This window comes from Lytechinus variegatus, chromosome 10 (genome assembly GCF_018143015.1).
Source record: "Lytechinus variegatus isolate NC3 chromosome 10, Lvar_3.0, whole genome shotgun sequence".
NCBI lineage: Eukaryota > Metazoa > Echinodermata > Echinoidea > Temnopleuroida > Toxopneustidae > Lytechinus > Lytechinus variegatus.
This window is the reverse complement of record NC_054749.1, coordinates 25,976,308-26,001,283: the sequence shown is the minus strand read 5'-3', so window position 1 is coordinate 26,001,283 and position 24,976 is coordinate 25,976,308. Positions and strand designations below refer to the sequence as shown.

Here is a 24,976-nt window from a genome sequence, read left to right as displayed (position 1 = left end):
TCCAACTGGAAGTCCATAGGGACTATAAAACTATGCCAACATTGTCATGGGACCATTTGTCGACACATATGCTATTTATCACAATGTGTGCTTCAAGGAGAAAGACTTCTTTTGCCAGCAATGCAACAAGACCTATGCTTCCGGGAAAAACCTACAGAAACATATACAGGAAAAACATCCACACCCTGAACCCATCAAATCATCATTCACAAGTTCAGGAGAAGGGGTGTTCAACTACTCTAGAGTGGCACTCAGCATGGGCCTGCTAGCCATGGATTTCAAAGATGCTCGTCAAAGTGGAGATGGGGAGCGTAAACTGAGGCTCTACAAGTTTTTACTGCTACATTGTACGGCAGCAAAGAAGCCCAAATACAGCTTCCATATTCTACGATTGTTGGCCCAAGTTCACGTTTTCTTGTCACCCAGGCTGTCCTACAAGTTGGTTTAGAATAGGTGTGCCCATGTAAGTTGCAGACCTGATGGCAACATTGAGGTAGGCAGGCTAATGGAACATCACAACAGGGTGTTTAAGGAAAGTTGCAGAGGTCTTCATGGGAAGTTGTCACAGAAGAATCTGCAGAGAATAAGCAGATCATCATAGGTCTATGGACTTCTATAGGAGAATGACAAGGAAGTACCAGGAAGGAAAATCCGAGTTTCATCCAGGCACAAGGTGAATCATAAAGATGCAGTAGCACTTGCTGTTGATCTCCATTCACAACAAATCTTTGAATACAATCAGGGGAGAATGAATCACAAATTTCCTGGTTTTCCATCATCTCATTTTAATGCAATTGGTCTTGCAAGTCTTCATGAATGGATAAGAAACAGTCAGAAAATTACCTCGAGCTATGGAATTCTTTATCCCTATTGCTGTTTTTTGCACAGATGCAGAAATTTTTCAGCGACTTCACTTGGTTCAAACTCCTGCGTCACACCCAACTAAGCCTCTAGCGGCAGGCAGGAGCCTGGCCCAGACGCTGATTTAATCAAATTTTCTGAAAATGTATGCTAAACGAAAATATACTGTGCAACTTATTTCTGGTTTTCGATATGGGCTTTCACTTGGTTTTATTGGCAGCCAACATCATTTCTTCACAGAATCTGCATCTGCAGGGGAGCTGAGGGATATTTTGAAGGCTAAGATACAGAAAGAAAAACATATTTGAATGTAAGCATTTGTATTTTGAAAATTCTTTTTTTCAATCATTAGATGGCCCAATGCCAGAACCAAATGATAATTGGGAGGCAGACCTAGATTCACCCGTTGAGGAGAGTGTGGAGGGCATCGAGGGAGGAGAGGAGGCTTTACGTTATGTGTATTTCATACAGCTATCTACAGAGATGTATTGTCTTCAAAACAAAGAAATATCACTGTTCAGGTCACTGAAAATGGCCTGTGGCTTTTGAAATTCCCAAACAAGCTGATGAAGTTTGGAAATGGCACAAAAAAGCCTTGCACCAAAGCAGTTGCTAGGATCAGTGGTTATAATGGACAGAAAGAACTTCAAAGTGAATGGAACAGAGTGGCCAATCTAAGAAGCCATATGGAAATATGTGTATATTTTGTTGACCTGGTCGCACAAGACGCTAATCACTATGACGTCATCAAAAAGGGAAAAGAAATTATATAATGGGGTAAAGGATGATAATACAAACTTTTCCAGTGCACTTATTTGGCATAACATGACTATGGTATTTGGAAGTGCTTTGAGAAAAAATACTGCAAATTCTGTCAGGACACTTATGGTTTTTCTTACTTTGTATTTTTCATCAATTTTTAAGAAAAATATTTTATTTTTTGTCAACTTTTTATCAAATCATTCAACAAAGTGGATATCTAAACTGAAAGAAGACACTGAACACTATCATGTAAGCCACTCCCCCACCCACGAGTATTGAATGTTGAGAGAACTGAATATTGATGTCTTGCTGGGGCAGGATAGACTAGGATGAACTGGTTTGATGAATATGTGTGTAACTGATAAACATTCATTGGTATTTTTCATGTATAACTTCGAATTCACCTTAAGAACTAAAGTACTACATAACACAATTAATTTATGTTAATATGAAGAAAACTTATTCTCAAAAAATAATGATGCCTTTAAAGATATTGAGAATAAGATCAATATGATCATTCTCACATAACCTATCATCTTGGTATAGCATTGGTTTCCACTAACCATTTATAAAATGGGAACACATCTTCTGCCATTCCAATTCATACACTCTCATCGTTGTATGGAATACACTTAGTATCATTGTATGGTGTGATCACTGCTACTACCATATATGTATTCATATGCTACACATCATCTTGGGATCCATCTGGGATCCTTGTCTGGTATGAACATGCCTTCTACCACTCATTCATACGTTACCTATCATCGTGGTATGTGATCCACTTGCGATCTCATACCATACCATACCACATATCGTATTTATACAATACTCTCCATTGTGGTAGGATATCCATTCAGGATCCCTATCTGGTGTTAACACATCTACCATACCAATTCATACACTACATATCAACATAGTATAGAATCCATGTCTGGTATGAACATGGCTTCTACCACACCCATGCAAACGCTACCTATCATCATGGTATGGGATCCATTTGGGATCTTTGTCTGGTTTGAACACGTCTTCTGCCGTTACATCGATGTCTTCACCTGGAAGCGATATGTGCAGTTTATGGGCAAGTAGCATCATACGGTAGGGACTCACGTCTTTCCTCATGCTATAGGTGTAGTCTCCAACGATAGGATGGCCGATGCTCTGGCAATGGACGCGGAGTTGGTGCCTCCGTCCTACAACAGAGGAGATATTTGAGAAGGTATATGATAAGTAGGTCAGAGTGCTTTTGAACAGTGCTAGTGCTGGTAGTCATTCACCTGGCCTGTTTCATAAAGTGTTCCAACTAATGTAACTTCACCATCATTATGAAAACAAGGCTTAGCAGCAAATCACAATCAAGGTTACCATAATGGCAAAATTACTGTACAATAGGTATAAACCCTTCATGAAACAGGCCACTGGTAATACAAGCAATTCTTATCCGTTTCTAGCTGCCATGTGTGGCAATAATTCCCAAGACATACCCTTTTACCTCACCTGGATCGAGAGTGACACAGGAAGATTTTGTTATAAAAAAGAAACTTTGGGTAAAACATGTGTTTTAAATCTGATTTTAAAGGCATAAATAGCCACAGGTAAATTCAAAGAATCCACGCAAAGGGGATTTCACCAAAATTATGTTCTGTATTGACTGGCTGAGAAGCTTATTTTTCTCAATATTGCTGCATCAGTCGTTGGATGATGTCATTCTTGGTAACTATTTGGGACCTGGTTTTTAAAACAATCAATAAAAAACAAAAGGAAATCATTTATGAAAGTCATGCAAAATTTTATTTTTTATTCTTTCATTTAATGGATAAAATTCTGCTCACTCGCGCAACTTTTGTGGAAGTTTGGCCTACAGAGCATGTCGAGCCACTTCAAATTTTGGCTCATTGTGCTACCAGTGTTGGGGACTGTTACTTGCCTGTGTGTAGTTGTAATAAGAGCTTGGTAGCAGGTTCCTGGTCATATTCCCCTCTCTCTAGGACTTTCAGTCTGGTCAGAGCACCGAGGAGCTTGGTTCCTGGTGGACAGTCACCGTCATCAACCTTCATCATATGCTTCAGGTCTTCTTGAGGGTTAGGGTAGATGGCCTTGGCAATCATCATGGTGTCCTCCGCAACATGACCTCTGACCTTACGGTTAACGAAACCGAACAATAATGTTAGACTTTTCTTTAAAGATTGCAGAGGGAGAACAAAGGTGAATAATTCATGTAGCTGTTTGTATAATAACAAACATCACTACGAATGACTTTATGCACAATTTTACCCACAACTTTAAACACAATTTTACAAACTATCTTGCAGTACAAGAAAGGGTCACCAGTTGTATGCCAAGCCCAAGTCATTTGTAACTTATGGTTTTAGGAAAACCAGGGGATGTTTACGGACACCTTTAATACATGTTTCTATGGGGAAAAGGGTATCCAAAATGGAAACAAAAAGTTGTGGTCTGTATAGACAGGCATTCGTACTCTTAAGGTGACCACCAAGGAAGGTTTGATTGTATAGTCTAATGCACTTTATCATAATTTATTATAGACAAGATGCAACTTAGGCACTAGATGCAACTAAAGCAATCACAGAACAAGCAGTCTCACCAGCATCACTCGATTCAATATAGCAGCAGTACTAACTTTGAAAACTACTATAAAATAATTATTCACAAAAAATACCATTTATATAATGATACAATACTACGTTCATTGACAATAAATGACATTGGACCTTGATCATGCGACCTGAAACTCACACAGGATGTTCAGTGATACTTGATTACTCTTACATGTATGTCCAAGTTTCATGAATCAGATCCATAAAGTTTCAAAGTTGTGATGGTAATTCAACAGATATCCCCAACATGGCCAAAATTCATTCATTCAGTGGTCATGTGACCTGAAATTCACACAGGATGTTCAGTGATACTTGATTACTCTTCTGTCCAAGTTTTATGAACTAGAACAATAAAATTTCAAAGTTATGATAGTAATTCAACAAATACCCCCAACTTGGCCATTTTTTTTTTACCTTAAATGACCTTTGACCTTGGTCATATTACTTGAAACTCCAAGTTTCATGGACTAGGTCCATATATTTTTTAAGTATTGATGGCATTTCAAAAAGTAAACCTTCGGTTAAGATTTGGTGTTGATGCCACGCCGCTGTCGGAAAAGTGGCGCCTATAGTCTCACTCTGCTTCACAGGTGAGACAATAAAACCAATTCAACCAATTTTTGAACAGCATCCCCAGGCATTGTAAAATACTTCAAAGTCAGCCCAACCACCCCCCCCCCCCCCCCCCCCCCCCCGTTATTTTAGGGTTAAAGCAATCAGAAGTGTCCAGATAATATGATTCAATTTTAAAATTCATGCAAGAAGTATAAATGTGCATCATTAGAAAATTAATTAACTATATAACATTACGTAGCCTTCCCACACAAGGCCATTAGCGCGCACTGCGTGTCGCCTTCCGGCACAAACGCCATTAGCGCGTACTGTTCACTTCACGATAACGGCCCTTCCAGGGGAAGGCGACGTGCAGTGCGTGCTAACGGTCTTTGTGCAGGAAGGCAACACTAATGGCTTTGTGCAGGAAGGTGACGATTATTTTCAAAATTTCCACTTAGTTCTACTATAAATCTTTCTTACTAGTGCAAGATATTCCTTAGTGACTCTCCGGTCCTTGAAATACTTCATAGCGATGGCTGCAGCATTCTTATTGAGTGCAATACACAGAGCTCCACTGGTAGAATAGTCAAGTCTGTGTATGAATCTGAACGTATGTAAATAACCTACATCAATAAACAATATTTCAAATACATCATATTAGTTATTCCAAAGACCATCATAGATCTGCAATTTTTCTTTCAAGATACTGTTGGTGTCTTACTGGTCAGTTTCCCAATTTTTGTAGATGCATGATTGAACACACTAAAAATCATGGATTTTCTTTTCCTCCTCGGGCTTTGTCCATAGGAATCCTGTACAAAACATCTGAGGGCAATATTGGCCATATTTCTGCTAATGCACTTGCGCAGTAGGAGCCGTATTTTTATCGCTAATTTCAGTATTTGAAAATCTGGCTGGAACCAATTTATTAAACAACGCATTGTAGATTTCTACGCATTAAGTGCACATGCGCGCCATGCATGATGCGCGACTGCAAAGTAACAATTTATATCACAATTGCTTATTAAGGGTTACTTCGCTAAGGTCATGAATAACCTGAAATCAGAAGTAGTGATAAGCAGGCTTATAAATTGTTCCAAACAATGGCTTGAATTACACATGATACAGCCATCGGTAATAATAATATTGACCTGCTTTTCTTTCTGTAAACATCAAATATAATTGCCCTCTTCTAAAAACTCAGGCCAATATGTTTCTGTTGCGACGACATATTTGATGTTCCCCTCAAGAACAGTCAATATTATGTAAATATTAAAAGCTCTCTTTCAAACATTTTCAGGCATTGATCGAAAACTTCTCATGTCTGGGACCTAAAGAATTTTGGGCAAAACATAGGTACATGGACCCTCACATTGTCAAAAGGCCTTCATTTATAGTTTTAGGAAACAAACAGCAAAGGACAATACCTTCGACGTCTTTCCATTTTCTTTGAAAGTTAAAATTCCAAGTCAAGCAAAGATCCTGAAAGGTCTTTAAAGGGAAATGAAACCTGATGAACAAATAGGCTTGTGTAGAAACAGAAAAATCAAAGAATAAGAATAAAGAAAGTTTGAGAAAAATCAGACAAATAATGAGAAAGGAGCATTTGAATATTGCAATCACTAATGCTATGGATATCCTTCCATTGGCAATGCGACAAGGATGTGTGATGTCACTGATGAATAACTTTCCCTTTGGTGGACTATAAAATACCCTCAAAATGTCTCTTTTTGCTTTTTCTTATGATGATACAAATTCTCTATCCATGATGTATTCTAAAAAAATATGTATTACATGCCCTCAGGTAGGAAGAACACATGATTTATGGATAGATGTGATAAAAGAGGCAATTCAAGTGAAATATATACTAAAGTAATGGGGAGAGTTGTTCACAAGTGACATCACACATCTTTGTCGCATTGCCAATTTGCTATCTCCATAGCATTAGTGATCGCAATATTCAAATGCTCATAACTTTCTCATTATTTGTCCGATTTTTCTCAAACTTTTGTTGATCTGTTTCTTTGATTTTTCTGTTTTCACACAAGCTATCTTGTTCCGATGATTTCATTCTCCTTTAATATAACTTTATTATTCTTACCTGAAACTATGAGGCAGACTTTCATCTACCAGCTCTGGATGAAGATGTGCAAGTTGGGTAGCTACTGTGATCGCATCCTTGGGGTCATTACTGTTTATCTTCACATCATAATGCTTGTCCACTACAACAAAGTTCTTACTTTTATACAGAATCTACAAAGAAGGCATAAGAACAAAATTATTCTGACAAAATATGTAGTTCACAGACATTGCTTTTTTCGAGTAACAAACCTTTGCTTATTGGAAGATAAAAACAATACATAGAATTTGTATGGTGCACTTTTCATCTAAATAAAATGCTCAAGATGCTCCAGAGCAAATTAGAGAAAGAAAAGAAAAAACATAAACATTACAAGTTTGAACTTTACCAATCAACAACATTCATGGTTGTCTTGTCAAAAGCACCATTATACATACATGTATGTCTTCAGGTTGCCCTTGAAAGTGGTTGTAATATTTCAGTCTCAGATGATAATTACAACTTCAATCATTTTGATGTTCACTTCATTACAATTTTTAAACATTCGTTATCTTTTTAATCAACTAGATGAGATACACATACCTTGATATCTTCTATGCCAGCAGGAGAATTCATTCCAATAATTACACGCCAAAAGTACGAGTACTTCCAGCGGAGAAAAACTTGAACTCTGTTAAGCAATGAGTTGACCATTCAGGCAAGCAAGCTCAATAGTTCACCAGGTATATAATCATTTTCCTTGATCTGTAGATGGGTTCAAGAAGAAGGATAAAAGATGAGGAACACAAGATAAACTTGAAAGGCCTGATATTAAACTCATTATAACTAAAGTGTATAAAAAACTTATGTGGCAGGTAGCACCCATATTTATTTTACAATAAAAATCATGTCAAACTTCACTTTCAAGTAAACAAATTCAATATTAGTTTGATTAGATTTCCTTTTCAAGTGTCCTGATTTCAATAAGCTTGGTCTTCTTTAAGTGAGATTTTAAGAAGCTGCTGAGTAGCCATTGTACTACTGATGAGCTTTAGCATTGTCCAGTGATCCTACATTAATCAACCTCTTTGTAATATCTCTCCTTTTGAGTTTACCCAATTTTTTTCATCAACATTGACTGTCAAACACCCCCCCCCCCCTCCCTCTCTCTCTCCCTCTCTCTCGCAATCACCCATCACAAAGGATCAATTATCTCTATTTATATCTGTCTGCAATGCAATCTCTCTTTTAAGTAGACTATTCATGTGGGTAACATTCTGACCAGAATGTCAGAATCTTAAACTTTAACTTATTGTCCCTTTTAATTAGTAATTCTTGTTGAAAAAAATATGAGTCAGGAGGAAAATTTTTCCTCTGGGTTCTGTTGGGTCTCTGAGCTCTGCTCTACCATTCATGTACATACAATCTGTACTCCTGGCCCATCCTATGGCTGTAAACCAGGGAGTACTAGAGCTTTTATATCATTGCTGTGTTCATATTACTTCACGATTGCTATTCTCATCGCTAATTCATATTTGTGCAACTAAAGTTGCTCATCCTTTCTACCATTAAGAAAGGATGATTAGATATTATATCGAAATTTAACATCGTTTTGATATGATTTGTCGCTTGCTAAAACATGCCATCGAACACTATCCTACCAGTACCACAATAACAAATATATACCACCATAATTTTAAGAGTGTTACATCCATTTAATTAGGACAAATTGCCAATGTATCTGTAAACACATTTTATTTTCATAAAATCACGGAATTTCTAGTTACATTAGTAGAAAAAATATAAGAGGATAATCTAAGCAAAAAAAATCATTGATTAACAGAAATGCAAGACTGGAAAATGTATTATTTTGCTTGAGTCTAATTGTGTATGAGATTATGCTATCTCTGTTTCCCCAAAATATTAAGTGTAGGGGACACTGCCAAATAGACTATGAACTGCGCCTGGGCACTCACTTGTCAGTAGAGTCCACATGAATATGTTGAAATGAAAGAACGGGACCGTTTTCACATAAAGTTCAGCCACACTACATTTGGGTTAAAATATGGTTTAGTTAAAAAAAGTGTGGCTCGCCAATGTAGCCTATAAGTAAATTCCTGTTGGTTAATAGCAAATTAAGACTTTGTATTGGCCAATTGCACGTTCCATCTGATAGCCCCAGGTCCAAATCATCAAAGAATGAAAGATCTTCATAACAAGCTCTGTAGTAAACTAGTATAATCCCATGTGATAATTATCGCCCTCTTGTATGGAAAAGAAGCGACTGTGTTTAGACTCAACAATAGACTTCTTCCCTGATTTTTAACACTTTCTCTTAACTGTAACACTTGAAGTGTTAACATCGTAAGAAATGAAGGGGGGAAAAGATATGACGAATGTAAGGAAAATAAAGAATGAAGGTAAGAAAGAAAAGAAAGGAAAAATTAAGGGAAAAAGGTAAAGAAAAGGCAATTAAAGAGAGAAAAACTATGAAAGAATAACAAGAGGGATCATCAAAAGCTGAAGCAAGGATTATAATTAAACTTTGAAAGAAAAAATGGGGAATGAAAGAAGGCAAGAAGGAAAGTAAAAAAGTGAGAAAAAAAACTCTTCAGAATCTAATGTTTGAGGACGGTGCAGATTTCCAAGCTAGACTGTTGTGAAGATACCCAAATAAATTGAAGGATGAAGGACTTGAACTGGAAGCACGACTGCTGGGATCATCAGCATTCTTCCAGAATCTCGGGTAAAGGTAAAGAATCAGAGCCAGCAACGAGACCAGTCATGGTCGATCAACAGTGCAATGTGGCCATTCATTCTTTAATTCACTTGTTCACTGCTACCACCCTGCCTGTGGGGAATCTAGAGGTAGGACTATGGTATGCCAATGTTGTACAGAGCACACACTTTAAAAAATCATTAAAATATCACTTTTGTGACCAAAATTACTAATTTCCATACAGTTGCAATTTATTTTTCATTAGTAATTGGAAATAATTTTTTGATTCACCGGTGCACTCAAAAACTTGAATTTTGGGCATATATTTGTGTACGCCCTCTATTGGTGGAAAGTAATATGGCAAGAAAATTTTCATTTTTTGATCTCTATTTTTAATTAAGAAAAAAATGATTTAAAGAATCAAATTTAAATAAGAGCCAAGTTGTATGAATAATAGATGTAATGGAAACTGTCAGTGTAAAAAAAATCAAGCATTTGCCCCAAAGAAAAAGAGAAAATAAGCCAAACATTGCCACCCTTATTTTGCCACACATTGAGATATAACTGAGAACAAGGTGATATTATAACCTTGTTCATTGAATGAGTGCTTTAATTCAGACTTCACTGTGTTCACATCTTGAATTTTTCAATTTCACTCTCACTCAGGGTCATTCCATGCCAATTCACCCAATGAAAGTGCAATTTTGCACCCGACCCTCTCGGAATTCGTTGTAAATTGGTATACATAAAATTCACCATGGCCCAAGCACAAAACAAAAAAAATTAGTCAAATCGGTCCATCGGTTCTCGCGCTACAGCCCGCCCTTTTCTCCTTGTTTTGACAAAAATGGGTGTGACCTTCAACTTTCAATGGCCATTGTGTCGTAACGTGTTGACCAATTTTCACGAAACTGGTACCATTTAATAGGAAATTCAGAGAGGAATCCAAAACATGCATCAAATAATGTATTGGAGCGATTTATAAGGTCGTGACCCTTGACCTATTCTTTGACCTTGAATTTGACCCCCGGACAAATAATTTTTTGACTTGATTTTCGTGTATGTTAATTATTTGTATGATATTGACAAAATATGTTAAAACCAATGATGATATTTTATTTCTTCACCTTTAAAAACTCTTCCAAAGATATCATGAAATTTCACTCTAGTCCCACATACTGATATTCATGTTAGTAAAGTGTTCACCAGTTACATGATTTCTTCCAATCTTTAAGTCACAGTATGCAAACACATGATAAGAAATTAAGCTCATCAGTTCACAAATGAAACATTAAACATTTATGCTCATGAATAGGTATCTGTTTAGGCATTTTTATGTTCAGCAATATATATCATATATGTATATAAGGGATCCTTAAATAAGCATATACTCAACAATTTGATGATAAAAGTACTGGGTAAACACTTTACTAAGAAGAATATATACATATATGATATATATTGCTGAACATCAAAATGCCTAAACAGATACCTACTCATGAGCATAAATGTTTAATGTTTCATTTGTGAACTGATGAGCTTAATTTCTTTTAATGTGTTTGCATACTGTGACTTAAGATTAGAAGAAATCATGTAACTTTTGAACACTTTACTAACATGAATATCAGTATGTGGGACTAGAGTGAAATTTCATGGTATCTTTGGAAGTTTTTAAAGGTGAAGAAATAAAATATCATCATTGGTTTTAACATATTTTGTCAATATCATACAAATAATTAACATACACGAAAATCAAGTCAAAAAATTATTTGTCCGGGGGTCAAATTCAAGGTCAAAGAATAGGTCAAGGGTCACGACCTTATAAATCGCTCCAATACATTATTTGATGCATGTTTTGGATTCCTCTCTGAATTTCCTATTAAATAGTACCACTTTCGTGAAAATTGGTCAACACGTTATGACGCAATGGCCATTGAAAGTTGAAGGTCACGCCCATTTTTGTCAAAACAAGGAGAAAAGGGCGGGCTGTAGCGCGAGAACCGACGGACCGATTTGAATAATTTTTCTGTTTTGTGCTTGGGCCATGTTGAATTTTATGTATACCAATTTACAACGAATTCTGAGACGGTCGGGTGCAACCACTGGGTGAATCCAGATGGAATGACCCCTCAGTCTCATCAACTTTATTTTTTGTTCTGCTTTGAATGATTTTACTTACAATTGATCTATGATCGACCACAAGCACAGCTGTGGCCAGGAAAATACACATTTTAGAAATGTTACTCAGATCGTTAAGAAAATGTTTTTAACAGAGCTTTAAACCTAATCCTAGTACTACCCACTCATTCAATGAACAAGGTTATGATATAACCTTGTTCTCAGTTACATATCCATGTGTGGCAAAATAAGGGTTGCAATTTTGGCTTATTTTCTCTTTTTCTATGGGACAACAAATCCTTGATTTTCTTACACTGTCAGTTTCCAATACAGCTATTCATCATATAACTTGGCTCATATGTAAATTTGATTCTTTGAATTATTTTTTCTTAATTAAAAATAGAGATTGAAAAATGAAAATTTTCTTGCCATATTACTTTCCACCAATAGAGGGCTTACACAAAAATATGCCCAAAATTCAAGTTTTTGAGCGCTCTGGTGAATACAAAAATTATTCCCAAGTTACTAATGAAAAATAAATTGCAACTGTATGGAAATTAGTAATTTCGGTCACAAAAGTGATATTTTAATGATTTTTTAAAGAGTGTGCTCAATACAGCATTGGCATACCATAGTCCTACCTGTAGATTCTCCACAGGCAGAATGGTAGCAGTGAACAAGTGGTACTACCCACTCTAGGCGACACCGCAATACTTACCCGTGTTAAGAAACCGAGACTCCACTCACGCGCATTTGGGCAGCCCTAGCTTAGAACTAAGCTTTCTTTCCGTAAAAAATCTTTATTCTTATGATTCAATAAATGTTAATGAATATATAATTACTCTTAAATCGGTACTCACCGGTTCTTTTCTTGAATTTTCTGCCAAATTCCCACGCTTCTGGCTTCAATTCTGCGATGGATTCTGTTGCCATAGACAGCTACACATGCAACTCTATTTATAAATGGAGCGCCCCTTACGAGAGTTGTTAATGCCGCGGAAAAATTGTTAGGCATTTTGGCCTGTGGTCAAGGCGTTCTTTTGTTCTATTTTTTTTATAGGTATGAGATCGAAATCACAGCGACTATTCACACTGTTCCATAATGATTCCGAAAGGAGGTGCAGCACCCCCCACCCACATGGGCGCAAATCCCAGGGGGACACTTCCCCTAACCCAAAATAGTAGGGGCACATTATCAAATGTCCCCCTACTATTTTTGTTCTTTTATATATGATGGAAAGAAATAGGCCTACATCATTTAAATCGAAGTAAAACATGTATTTTGGACGAGACGACCTTCTTTTGGGGCTGATAAACCTTCCTTTTTGTTTTTTTTTTTGTTAGTTTGTTTTTGTTTTTTTTTGCCTGTTTTCCAGCCCCTGGTCCCCTACCTTAGATTTCCACCCTTGCCTCCCACTACTCTTGATATTGTTTGCGAATCTGTTTTGTAAATTAAAGGGGAATTTCACCCTGATAAAAAGATGATGAAAATATGAGAAAAATCATTTCAAAATATCGATGAAGGTGTTATTTGACAAAAAATGGAGTTGATAGAATTTAGAATGCTTGATTTATTGTGACGTCTATAACGAGCAGTTGCTCTATCCTAAATATAAAATGCCCAAATTTCCCATTTTTAATGGTCCGTAACGACCCACTTTTTTCTTTTTGATAAGTATGAATTGATAAAGGCCTACTAAAATGTACCATAAAAATCATTATCATGTATTTCTTGACATTTCATTTACTTTTTTACCATAATAATAGCTGCTTGCAAAGGCCTACGCCGTCACAAAAAAACCCGGGGGCCGGGGGGGGGGGGCACTTACATTGACGAGTGGATACCATGCGCGACCAAAAAAAAACGTAAAAAGGATGTCCTTTTCACGATAGGGCACGTTACCTACGTAACGTGATAAGGGTGTCAAAAACACAAAAATAACGAAAAAAGGGTATCTATTAATTCGCTAGGAAAACCGTCGTGTTTAGGGTCTAATTTGCGGGGATGATAAAACAAAATCAAAATGTTTTATAAAGGATGTCCTTATTGCTCCAACACTTCGTGTTTAGAGTCCGATTTGCGCGAGGTGTAGAAGGTGGGGTCGTACTAAACCAAATAAGGTAAAGCCGACGACCGAAGGACCCGTAACAATAAAACATTCCTGTACTTGTTTAGGGGTTCATTTCAGGGAATATTTGCCAAGAGTATCGTTTTGTTTCCAATACTTGTTAAGGGTAGGGTTTCACACGCCAATACTTGTTAAGGGTGCATTTTCAGAATATGGAAATTACGTGTTTAGGGTGCTTTTCGAGACCCCATGGTCGCGCATGGTATCCACTCGTGAATGGAAGTGGCCCCCCCCCCGGGCAAAAAAAAAAATCTTACCTTTGAAAAAGATTGGTGGGGGATGGATTTTCCTCGAACGCATACCAATTTTTTTTCTGCTATTTTCATAATAAACTTTAAATGAATTCAACTTTGCACTACTTAATTTTTTCAAAGACAAAATAACAAAATTACATCTCGTCATCATCATCACCACTATCATTAGCATCACCATCATCATCACCACAACCGTCACCACAACCATCATCATCACCAAGATAATTTTCATCATCGTCATTGCCATCATCATCTTTTTTTTTTCTTTATTTTTTCCCCATCCCTTCTTCTTTTTTTTTCTTCCAATATTCCTCCTTTTTTTAGAGCGGCACACCGTCATGCTCCCTCACTGATTATCCGCCTCTATATGCTTGGTGTTGTATAAATTGGCGGATACCTGAATGAAATACTGAAGAGAAAATAAGGAAAGGGAAAAAGTAAGAAGAAAAAGAAGATGAGGAGAAGAAAAAAAGAAAGCCAAACAAATGAAACAAAACAATGTCAAAATTTCGTAATAAAGTCTTCTACATGTACGTCAGTTTAATAATGATGTTTTCATTGAAATGAGAACAAAAAAAGAATTGAAACCATAGGCGGCGGAAGCGGGGACGTTCCCCCCTAAATTTGTTGTTGACCTTTTTTTTTTTGCTTGTCAATTTATTTTCCTACGTCCCCCCTAAAATGTTTGGGTTGAGAGCCTTTTTTTTGCTTGTCAAAATTTTTTAGGTTGTCCCCTCCTAAAATTTGGGGCTTCCGCCGCCAATGATTGAAACAGGACTACATTATAATATAGTGTAAAGAAATAGAGGGAAGCTCCGAGACAATAAAAAGGTTGAAAAAGAAAAAAATGTGAAAACACAAAGCTCTCACAACATGAGCATAATAACAAATAATAACAAATAAGCGAGGACAAGTAGCTGAGGGACCCCCCCCCCCAACTCTCTCTAGTTATCTATCTATCCGACTCGATTATATAAGAGAAGAATTTACTAATCAAAATATTATGAGCAAAAAGCACGAGCTGATATTTTTTATGAATATTCAAAACTGATAGAGAGACGCAATCGAATTATTCGATTGCGACAAAATTGATGATCTGAGAATTTATTGTTTTTAGGAATTCATTAAAAGCATAAAGTTGATCAGCATTAAAATATGGCAGGCGCAACGCATGAGCTAAAGCTTTATAGGCATACACCGATAAAAAAATTTAAGTATTTTTGGTAATCATGAAAAAAATTGATATTTCATGAAAGAAAGCTCAAATCCCGAGGAGGAATATTCTTATGAATTGACTTTAAAAAAAACTGTGGTAAGCCCCATTTAATATTTGATTATAAGTCGAATAAAACAGTAAAAGCTGACAAACGTTCGCGTGATATTTGGCAACCTCCCCCCCCAAAAAAAAATAAATAAATAAATAAAAAATAAAAAAAAGTTTTTAACTATAATAATGATCGAAGGTAATTTTGTCTCGCGTAGAACTGGACAAATGAAAAAGATTGTCACTAAAAAAATGAAGGTAATTTTGACCCACGTAAAATTTGGCGAGCCCCCCCCCCAAAAAAAAAAGGAAAAAAGGTTTTAACAAGCAAAAAAAGGCTAAAAAGGAGAAAGAAGAGACAAGAATAATTATGAACGAAATATCCCCATTACAAATAATGCTGTGATCATCATAAGGGAGGGGTCGCATAACTAGTATGAACAACGTATTTAATTCCAAAATATTTACTACAAATCTCAATAGGGGGATCGGGCAGAAATGCTCACCCCCACCCCCCCCCCCCCCCCCGATCCGCCACTGATTCCAATCAATAATGACATTTATCTGCAATACTGATACTTTGGAATCAAGATACTGAAGATTGATACGCTTTACATAAATTATGAACGTCTGACAAAAGATAATCTACCGATCACCTGACCGATCAGCTGACCAGTTCGCGTATCACTTCGGAGTTGATCACTCGTCGCAGCTGTGTGGAACGCTCACCGAAAATCAACAAAAAGGGCCTGAAATGTAAGTTTAATGATAATATATTTTAATTTGAACTACTTAATTAATACTTTTAATGTCTCCCCAACAAATGAAAGTCATATCACGTAACTCCAATTTGTATTAAGGCGTACATTTACCAAAGTCTTGGGTTGGAAATCAGAACAGCATTGTCTAACCCATATTTTTGGGTAATGTCGCCTATGAGGTCCATACATGTTAATGTTTGGACCTCATTGGTACTAGGAGTGGTACTACCTAGGCTAAGGCTATAAGCCAAAGTTAGACTCTACTTACGAAAATATCAACATGTGGGACCGAGATCAAATGACTGTCTCTAACTTTTAAGTTCTAGTTACGGCTTTATGCAGCTTCTTTTGGTGATTCTTCGACAACAGTCCATCAAAAATCAGCAACTGTTCTTGTTCGATGGGATCCTGTGATCCTTGTCGTAGGTAGTGCACGTGGACCTCAACGCTTTATTCTGTCCGTTGTATTTTTAAGGTTCATCACCTTCTTTAAGTTCACTTGTTACTGTAGCTTCGATCGAGCTGTATGCCTGCTGCGCATATATATATGCATACGGTAAATGCATGCAAAGCTGAAGTCAATCTACATCATATACGGTACCCAGATACGGTACAGTCACATGCGTCGTGTATCGTTGGCCGTTCCCGCCAAAACGCATGCCAAAACCATACGCGTGCAAGTCAGAACGTACGCATGGTTCTTTCATAACGTACGCGTGGATCTGTCATAACGTACGTATGGTCTTGACAGAACGTACGTATGGACATTTTCTATTATACTTCTATGACATTCTTAACGTACGTATGGTTTTGGCATAACGTACGCGTGGTTCTGTCATTACATACGCGTGGTTCTGTCATTGCGTACGCGTGGTTCTGTCATTACACATGCTAATTATAGTCATAACGTACGCGTGGTTCTGTCATAACATACGCGTGGTTTTGTCATAACATACGCGTGGTTGTGTCATAACGTACGCGTGGTTGTGTCATAACGTACGCGTGGTTGTGTCATAACGTACGCGTGGCTGTGTCATAACGTACGCAACGGTTCGTACTTTAAACACAGATGTTGGAATGGCCAATCAAATTTCTCGTTATATATATATGCGAGGTATGTATATATTAGATAGCCAAGACAGATAGCCAAGCGCGATTGGTCAATTGCGCGTCACGTGATATGATCGAAATCCATGTATTTTCCCAGCCGGTCCACCTTCGATGAATATATTGACTAACCGGTCCATGAATATATTTTTTACGTGTATGGCGCCCTCTTGTGGATTAGATGTTACCATGCATTATCGGCCTGCCTTGGACCTGGACTGGGCTCGAACTTAGATTTAGATCTAGGGCTAGTCCTAAACAAAGTAGACTAACTTTACTTAGATATATATAGATCAAGATCTAACGTTAGATCTATACCAGTTCAATCAATCACTTTGAATATCATAAACATGCTGCACGCATCGTTAGGCCTAACTTTATCTTCATCATTAGAGGCTATCTAATATAACAGATATTGACTGATGGGATGTGTAAAAAAAAATTCTTTGGACCACCTAAAGGATTAATATTTTCCCTCGTGATCATATTTTCCCTCAGCGCTGCGCACTTCGGGAAAATATAACCCCTCGGGAAAATACAAATCCGGCGGTCCAAAGAATGTTTATATTACACACCCCATTAGTCAATATCTGTATAATAGCCATATACGGCCCGATCGAGTGTGCGCTTGCATATGTGCATGCATATGTAATTATATGCATGCACATTATAACCACATGGAGCCTGCCCTGCCACGCTGCCCTACTCCGCTTGAATACGAATAAATTAGGGGTGGCTTTCTGAAACTAAATTGTTGTTGTTGTTGCGAGCGAGCGAAGCGAGCGAGCAAAAATTTGGACATTTTAATTACAAAAATCAAAGTTTATGATAGATTTTGACATAACATTTGAAAAATTATAGACGTATATTTCTCTTATCACTTTCCTTTTCTCCCCATTTTCTTGGTCGTTAAAAATGGGGGGGGGGGGGGGGGAGTGGGGCAAAACGCCAATGTCCTAACAGTAATTTCTTAGGCTTATCCTTGTAAACCAACTTTTAAAAAATGTAATAATTTTGGAATTTCATGTATTTTATCCTCAAAATTTTATTCTGGGCAATGTTTGTGAACCTGAACATTATGTGTAGATAACTAGATAATTACTGCGAGCGCAAAGCGCGAGCAGATATTTTTAATGTGAGTTCTGGCTTGATCGAAAAGGGACCTGTTAAGGACAATTTGCAGTTAGCCATTAAGACGACAAATATTTAAACTTTTAGATAAAGCGAGCGCGAAGCGTGAAGCTAAATTTTTTTTTTGACATTCCGGCCTAAACAATTCACATTCTAAGCACGTTTTGAAATAAACGCGGTATAGGTATAACACTCAACAATTGATGCGAGCACAAAGCGCAAGCGGAAAGAAAATGAGATTTCAGACCTAAAAATGGGACACTCTATTTATGTTTTAAATCATGAAAAAGGAAGTTCCTACATTAATAATGTGAGCGCAAACTTGATAAGTTTAGCACGTTTTGAATAAAGATCAAGAGCTCTGCGTATCTCAATAAACATGTATGTGCGTGTTTTAGAGTCAGACGGAATCTGGGCAATATACATTTCATTTTTTATCATGAAAATCAATAATGCGAGCGCGAAGCGCAATTCCGGTATATGAAAAAGGTAAATTTATGCACAATCTAAAGCACTGTGTAGGGAAACTGTGAAGTGTATGTGGCTAGCACTTAATAAATGATGCGAGTACGAAGAGCGAGCTGATATTTTTATTATTAGAGGTGTTGTGGCTCAGTGGATAAGTCTCCGGACTGTAAACCACAAGGTCCGGGGTTCAAATCCCACCACAGCACTAGCGTCCTTTGGAAAGGCGTTTATCTACATTTGCCAAATCCGACCCAGGCGTAATAAATGGGTACCAGGTAGGAATTAAGGAATTCCTTGAATGCTCGATGCGCCCGATCAGGGTATACCGTGCTAGTGCCGGGGTAATAGTATGCAGCGCTTTGAAACATTTGTATTAAGCCCTATATAAATGTTGTAATATTCCTATTCCTCTTCCTAAGCGCGATATGAAACTTATCGAACTTCCTTTCTAAAAAAGAGACAATTTAGGTATTAGGAATTCATGAAAATTTTATTATAATATTTATTTTATCATATTTATTAATGTAATAAGCCTAATGGGTGAGTGGAGCTTGTTGACATTTGAGGCCCGAAAACTGGATATTCTAAGCACTTTTATAATCATGAATAGGATTTATGAGTTGATATATATTTAACTATAAAGAATTTCATGGAATGAACAAAGGCAATATTTAGGCCTACTTGGCAAAGCAAATAATGTGAGCCAAAGCAAAAAAGCTGCAAATGATATTCACACCATAAAACGGGAGTTACAGAGCACTTAAAAAAAAATCAATTTGTAAATCAAACAACATAATAAAAGCTCGATGTCCGGGCTGAAATATGTATTGACTTCAAAACTTGATATTTTAAGCTACATATCAGCCTATTGATCAAGATGTGTATCTCATCGAACAGGCTATGCGAGCGCGAAGCGCGAGCGAAAATTTATTGAAGTGACATGAAATATATATTTTCAAATAATTTTCCAAGTCTTCCTCTGACCTTATTTTATTCACTCGTCACCCTCCTCTTATTTTTCCTCTTCGTTTTTTCCTCCTTTCTTTCCGGTTCTTTTCCTTTTTTTCCCTTTCTTTCTCCTCTTTTTTTCTCCGCCAATAGGGGGGCCGGGCCCCTCGCCCCCTGGATCCGCCCATGCAATAATAAAGTGTCGTTACGAAGTCTACGTTTAATCTCTCAACAGATCCAAGCAGTGTAATACATGTTTGCATCGCATGATTATTATTATGAACATGCATCACTGGCCAGCTATGCTTATCATTGAATGGGGATGGGAATAAATAATCAGTGATTCAATATAGTTCGTTTATTCATAAAACTTGGCATTTTGAGATATCACGCATTCACAAAATTCACTAGAAATTTTCATTGCAAGTTAAAGCTTTCCATTCAGAATATTAATGTTTGTTTTATGATATCAAATCAAGAGTGCTCTGTAATGATAAGGAAAATGCGTTCGTGTTTAATATTTTATCTTTGGGAAATTATATCAATATTAGGATTCGAGGAAATTTAACAGAGTTTTAAGAATACCACTTTTTGGCCCATTACCTCATCACAGCATCAGGTTTTCAGGATGAAGAAACTTTCTTAGATAAGAGGAAAGTTGATTTTGCAACATAACAACTTGGTCTCAAGCCCAAGATAAGATAAAAATGACCCGAGAGAGTTTTCAAAATACCTTCCCAGCTTTGTCATGCAATAAACGCTGTAATTTACTGTAACCTTTTTGCATTACATGTATGTTGATATCTGAAGAATGATTCTATAACAAGTGAAATGATTGGATTTTTCGTGCCCCAACTGGATACAGAATCTTTGAATAATTTAGTTCAAATATGGTGCACTTTTCGGACATTGGAGTATCTGGCACCAGATTAATTGCAATGGTGCTGCCACCATTCATTAGACTTTATAGGATCAAAGGCAAAATAGGACTACAATACTTTCCATTACTTTAGCATAGGCGGATCCAGCCCCCCCCCCCCCCCTATTGGCTGCGCAAAAAAAAGAAACAAAAAGAAAGAAAAAAAGGAAAAGAGAAGAGAAAAGTAAGAGGAGTAAGACGTTTGAATAAAAAATCAAAATCAGGGGAAGACTTAAAAAAAATAAAAAGAATTTTTCATGTCACTCTATAAAATTTTGGCTCGCGCTTCGCGCTCGCATTGCCTGTTAGGTGTTTAACATAACTTGCTCAATATGGAGCTTATCAATATCAAGTTTGGAAGTCAATATACAAAACATATTTCACCTCGGAAATGATTTGATTTACCAGGTTCTTATTATTTTCGTGTATTCCATAAAGTTTTCGAAATATCCCTTTTCAGGCCTGATTGTCAAAACGAATCAGCTAGCGCTGCACGCTCGATTGATGAGCTAAGTATGTGCCATTATTGAGTACACAACAAACTACTTAAAATCCCCTTTTCATGACAGCTAAACAAAAATTTCGGCTCGCGATTTGCACTCGCATTAAATAAGATATCAATTTAATAATTTAATTGTCCTTTTTGTTTCATCTCGCGCCTAATTAGCAAGAGGAATAGAAAGATGATCAAAGATCGCATACATTCGTAATTCCGAAGCTTCGTTATTCCGAAGGTTCGTTAGTTCGAAAACGAAATGAGGTTCGTAATTCCGAAGGTTCGTTAATCCGAAAACGAAATGATGTTCGTAATTCCGAAGGTTCGTCAGTCTGAAAACGGAATGATTAACGAACCTTATTTCGTTTTCGGACAAACGAACCTTCGGAACAACCGTCTTATTTCGTTTTCGGATTAACGAACCTTCGGAACATCGAACCTCATTTCGTTTTCGGATTATCGAACCTTCGGAATAACGCCACAAATGTTCGGATTAACGAACCATTTTACGTTTTCGGATTAACGAACATCGAGGTAAAGGCAATTTACGTGTTTCGGAATTACGAACCTTCGGAATTACGAAGTGTAACCTAGAAAGATAGCCACCATTTTCATTTGATGACATGTCCTAAGGATGTTCCGGTCCACTCAAACTAATAATGATAAAAAATATCAGCTCTTTATTAAAGGAGAATGAAACCATTGGAACAAGATAGCTTGTGTGAAAACAGAAAAATGAAAGAAACAGATCAACAAAAGTTTGAGAAAAATAATGAATAAGTTATGAGCATTTGAATATTGCGATCACTATTGCTGTGGAGATAGCAAATTGACAATGCGACAAAGATGTGTGATGTCACTGATGAACAACTTTCCCCATTACTTTAGTATATATTTCAATTGAATTGCCTCTTTTATCACATCTATCCATAGATCATGTGTTCTTTCTACATGAGGGCATGTAATACATATTTTTTAAGAATACATCATGGATAAATTGTTTGTATCATCATAAGAAAAAGTAAAAAGAAACATTTTGAGGGTATTTTATAGTCCACCAAAGGGAAAGTTGTTCATCAGTGACATTACACATCCTTGTCGCAATGGTGTGAATATTTAAAAAAAATCAGCTCGCGCTTCGCCGTTTAATGACATTGTCCTTAAAATGTCTCTATTAGGTCAGAATAATTGGCAACTGGCCGCGCTCACTCAGTGATTCAAAAGATTTGCTGGTGCCCCCCCCCCCACGGTAAGCCACTATGGACATATCAATGACAATTCCTTGCATATCTAAAACATGATTGCAAAAAAAATGCCAAAATATTTCAGTTATGCCCCCACCCATCAACACGGATTTACGCCAGTGGTCAATCATTTTTTTTTTTCAAGCAATCTGCTTATGATGACAATCCTTCTCCTGCAAATTGTGAACATCATACAGTTAATCATATTTGTCTGGAATTATCTTTTTAGTAATCTTTATTTACAATTTATGCCAAAAAATGCTCACATATTATGTTTATTATGTTATGAAAAATGTATTATACAAATGTTATGGATGCAGAAGAAAACAATAAATCAAATCAAATCAATATAAATCTTTTATCGAAAAAGATCTGCTCGCGCTTCGCGCTCGCATAATTATGAATTTAGTTAGAGGGGAGGTTTTTGAGGAGGCCTTAAATGTCTTGCTTTCACAGGTAAGAATATATATCTTACAAAGTTACGCTCGCCCTTCCCGCTCGCATTTATAAATTTTGGTTGAGGGGAGGCTTGCAATGCCTTGCTTTAGGGCAGATTATACTGAAGAAAAAAAAATCTCTCGTTAGCTCGCGCTTTGGGCTCGCATTTAAAAATATATTATTCGAGGGGCTGCTTGAAATGCCTTGGTTCCAGGTCAATATAAATCTTATATCGAAGAAGCTCCGCTCACGCTTTCACACTCGCAAAATTATGAATTAAGTTTGAGGGGAGGTTTTTGAGAAGGAGCCCTTACCGTAAATGTCTTGTTTTCAGGTCAAAATATGTATCTTTCAAAGTTACGCTCGCCCTTCGCGTTCGCATTTATAAATTTTGGTTGAGGGAAGGCGTGCAATGCCTTGCTTTCATATAGGCGGATCCAGGGGACCGAGGGGCCCGCCCCCCCCCCCCATTGGCGGAGCAAAGGAAAAAGGGGAAAGAAAGAAAAAAATGGAAAAGAGGGGAGAAAAAAAGAAGGGAAACAAAAGAGGAGGAAAAGAGTGAATAAAGTAAGATGAGGGGAAGACTTGGAAAATAATATTCAAAATATTTCATGTCACTAAACAGTATAAATTTTTCGCTCGAGCTCGCAGTGTCTTTTAGGTGATTTGAATATCTTGCTCAATAAGGAGCTTAAATATCAAGTCAATCAAGTCAATATATAAAACATGTTTTAGTTCGGAAATCGAACTTTCATTATTTTATTAGATTTACATTTAATTGATTTTTAAAAGTGTTCTGTAAAAATTTATGTTTTATCATCTAAATATTAATATTTTCTGCTCGCGCCTACGCGCTCGCAAAATTTGATTTGTCAGGTACATATTATTTCCTGTATCATTCCATAAAAGTTCTCAAATATCCCTATTCGGGTCAAATTATTAAAACATAACAGCTAGCGCTGCACGTACGCTCGCACTTTGATTGATGAATTGATATGCATATATCCCAAAATGAATTTTATAACAAACTACCTGAAATCCCCATTTCATAACAGTTTATCCAAAAATTTCGGCTCGCGATTTGCGCTCGCATTGATTGTTGAAAGTATATTAATTCATTTATCTTATTCATAATTACAAAAGTGCTTTAAAGTCCAGTTTTCAAGCCTTAATAAATTAACAGATTTCTCGCTCTCATTAGGCTTATTAGATTAATAATGATAATTAATGATATTAATTTAGGTATTGATTTAATAATCAAATTTACCCCTTTTCAGAATGGAATATCGACAAGTTTCATCTCCCGCTTCGGAAGAGAAACAAGAAGGTAGTCATCATTTTCATATGGTGGCATGATGTTCTTAGAATATCCCTGTCCTCAGTGGCGTAACTAAATCGGCTGACCAAAAAAAAACTGGGAAAAGGAGAAAAAGAGGGAGAAAGGAAGAAGAACGTAGTGGGAAAGAAGAAATTATTATTCATTATAATGGTATATTATATTATTATCATGTTATGTTATATCACACAGGAAACATTTTTATCATAGCTTTATGAAACACAATTTGCTCAGGGCCTATGTTGTCATTGTTCCTGGTGCTCGCATTGTCTTTTTAAAGAAATATATAAAAATGTTGTACGAAACTCCCATTTTAAGTCAATATACACCAAATATATTATTGTTTTATGTAATCAATTTAATAAGTGACCTACGCTTCTTCTTCATGACTACTTAAACTGATTGCCCCATGTTAAGGTCTTAATAGAAAACATTTCCTGTTCGTGATTACGTTCGCATCAGTTGAATAGTGAGATACGTCTGCTCTCCGTGCATTCCTAAAATCAGTCCTTAAATGTCACTTTTTGTGATCTAAATATCACAAATTTTCAGATCGCGCTTCGCGCTCGCATCATTTGATTAGTAAAATACGTATGGTCTTAGTGAATTCCTCAAACATGCCTTAGAAGCCTCACTTCAGGTCTGAATTATCTAAATTTTCAGCTCGCGCTCCGCGCTCGCAATATTTGATTAGTGAGTTACGTATGGTAATCATGATTACAATGACTACAAAAAGTGCTTCATGTGTTCAGATGTAATTCTAACAAAATCAGCAAGCGCTTGGCACTC

General features: G+C 36.8%; 1 protein-coding gene across 1 annotated transcript; it reads right to left on the bottom strand.

The window, feature by feature from the left end:
• Positions 1-454: 454 nt before the first annotated feature.
• On the bottom strand, positions 455-16,611 carry LOC121422512 (RNA pseudouridylate synthase domain-containing protein 1-like). The gene is made up of 6 exons (XM_041617633.1): positions 16,369-16,611; positions 7,459-7,620; positions 6,898-7,049; positions 5,277-5,400; positions 3,551-3,761; positions 455-2,816 (listed from the first exon to the last, which is right to left on the bottom strand). The coding sequence occupies exons 2-6, from the start codon at positions 7,567-7,569 to the stop codon at positions 2,596-2,598; spliced, it is 819 nt and encodes a 272-aa protein (XP_041473567.1). The 5' UTR covers positions 7,570-7,620; positions 16,369-16,611; the 3' UTR covers positions 455-2,595.
• Between the last annotated feature and the right edge of the window lie 8,365 nt (positions 16,612-24,976).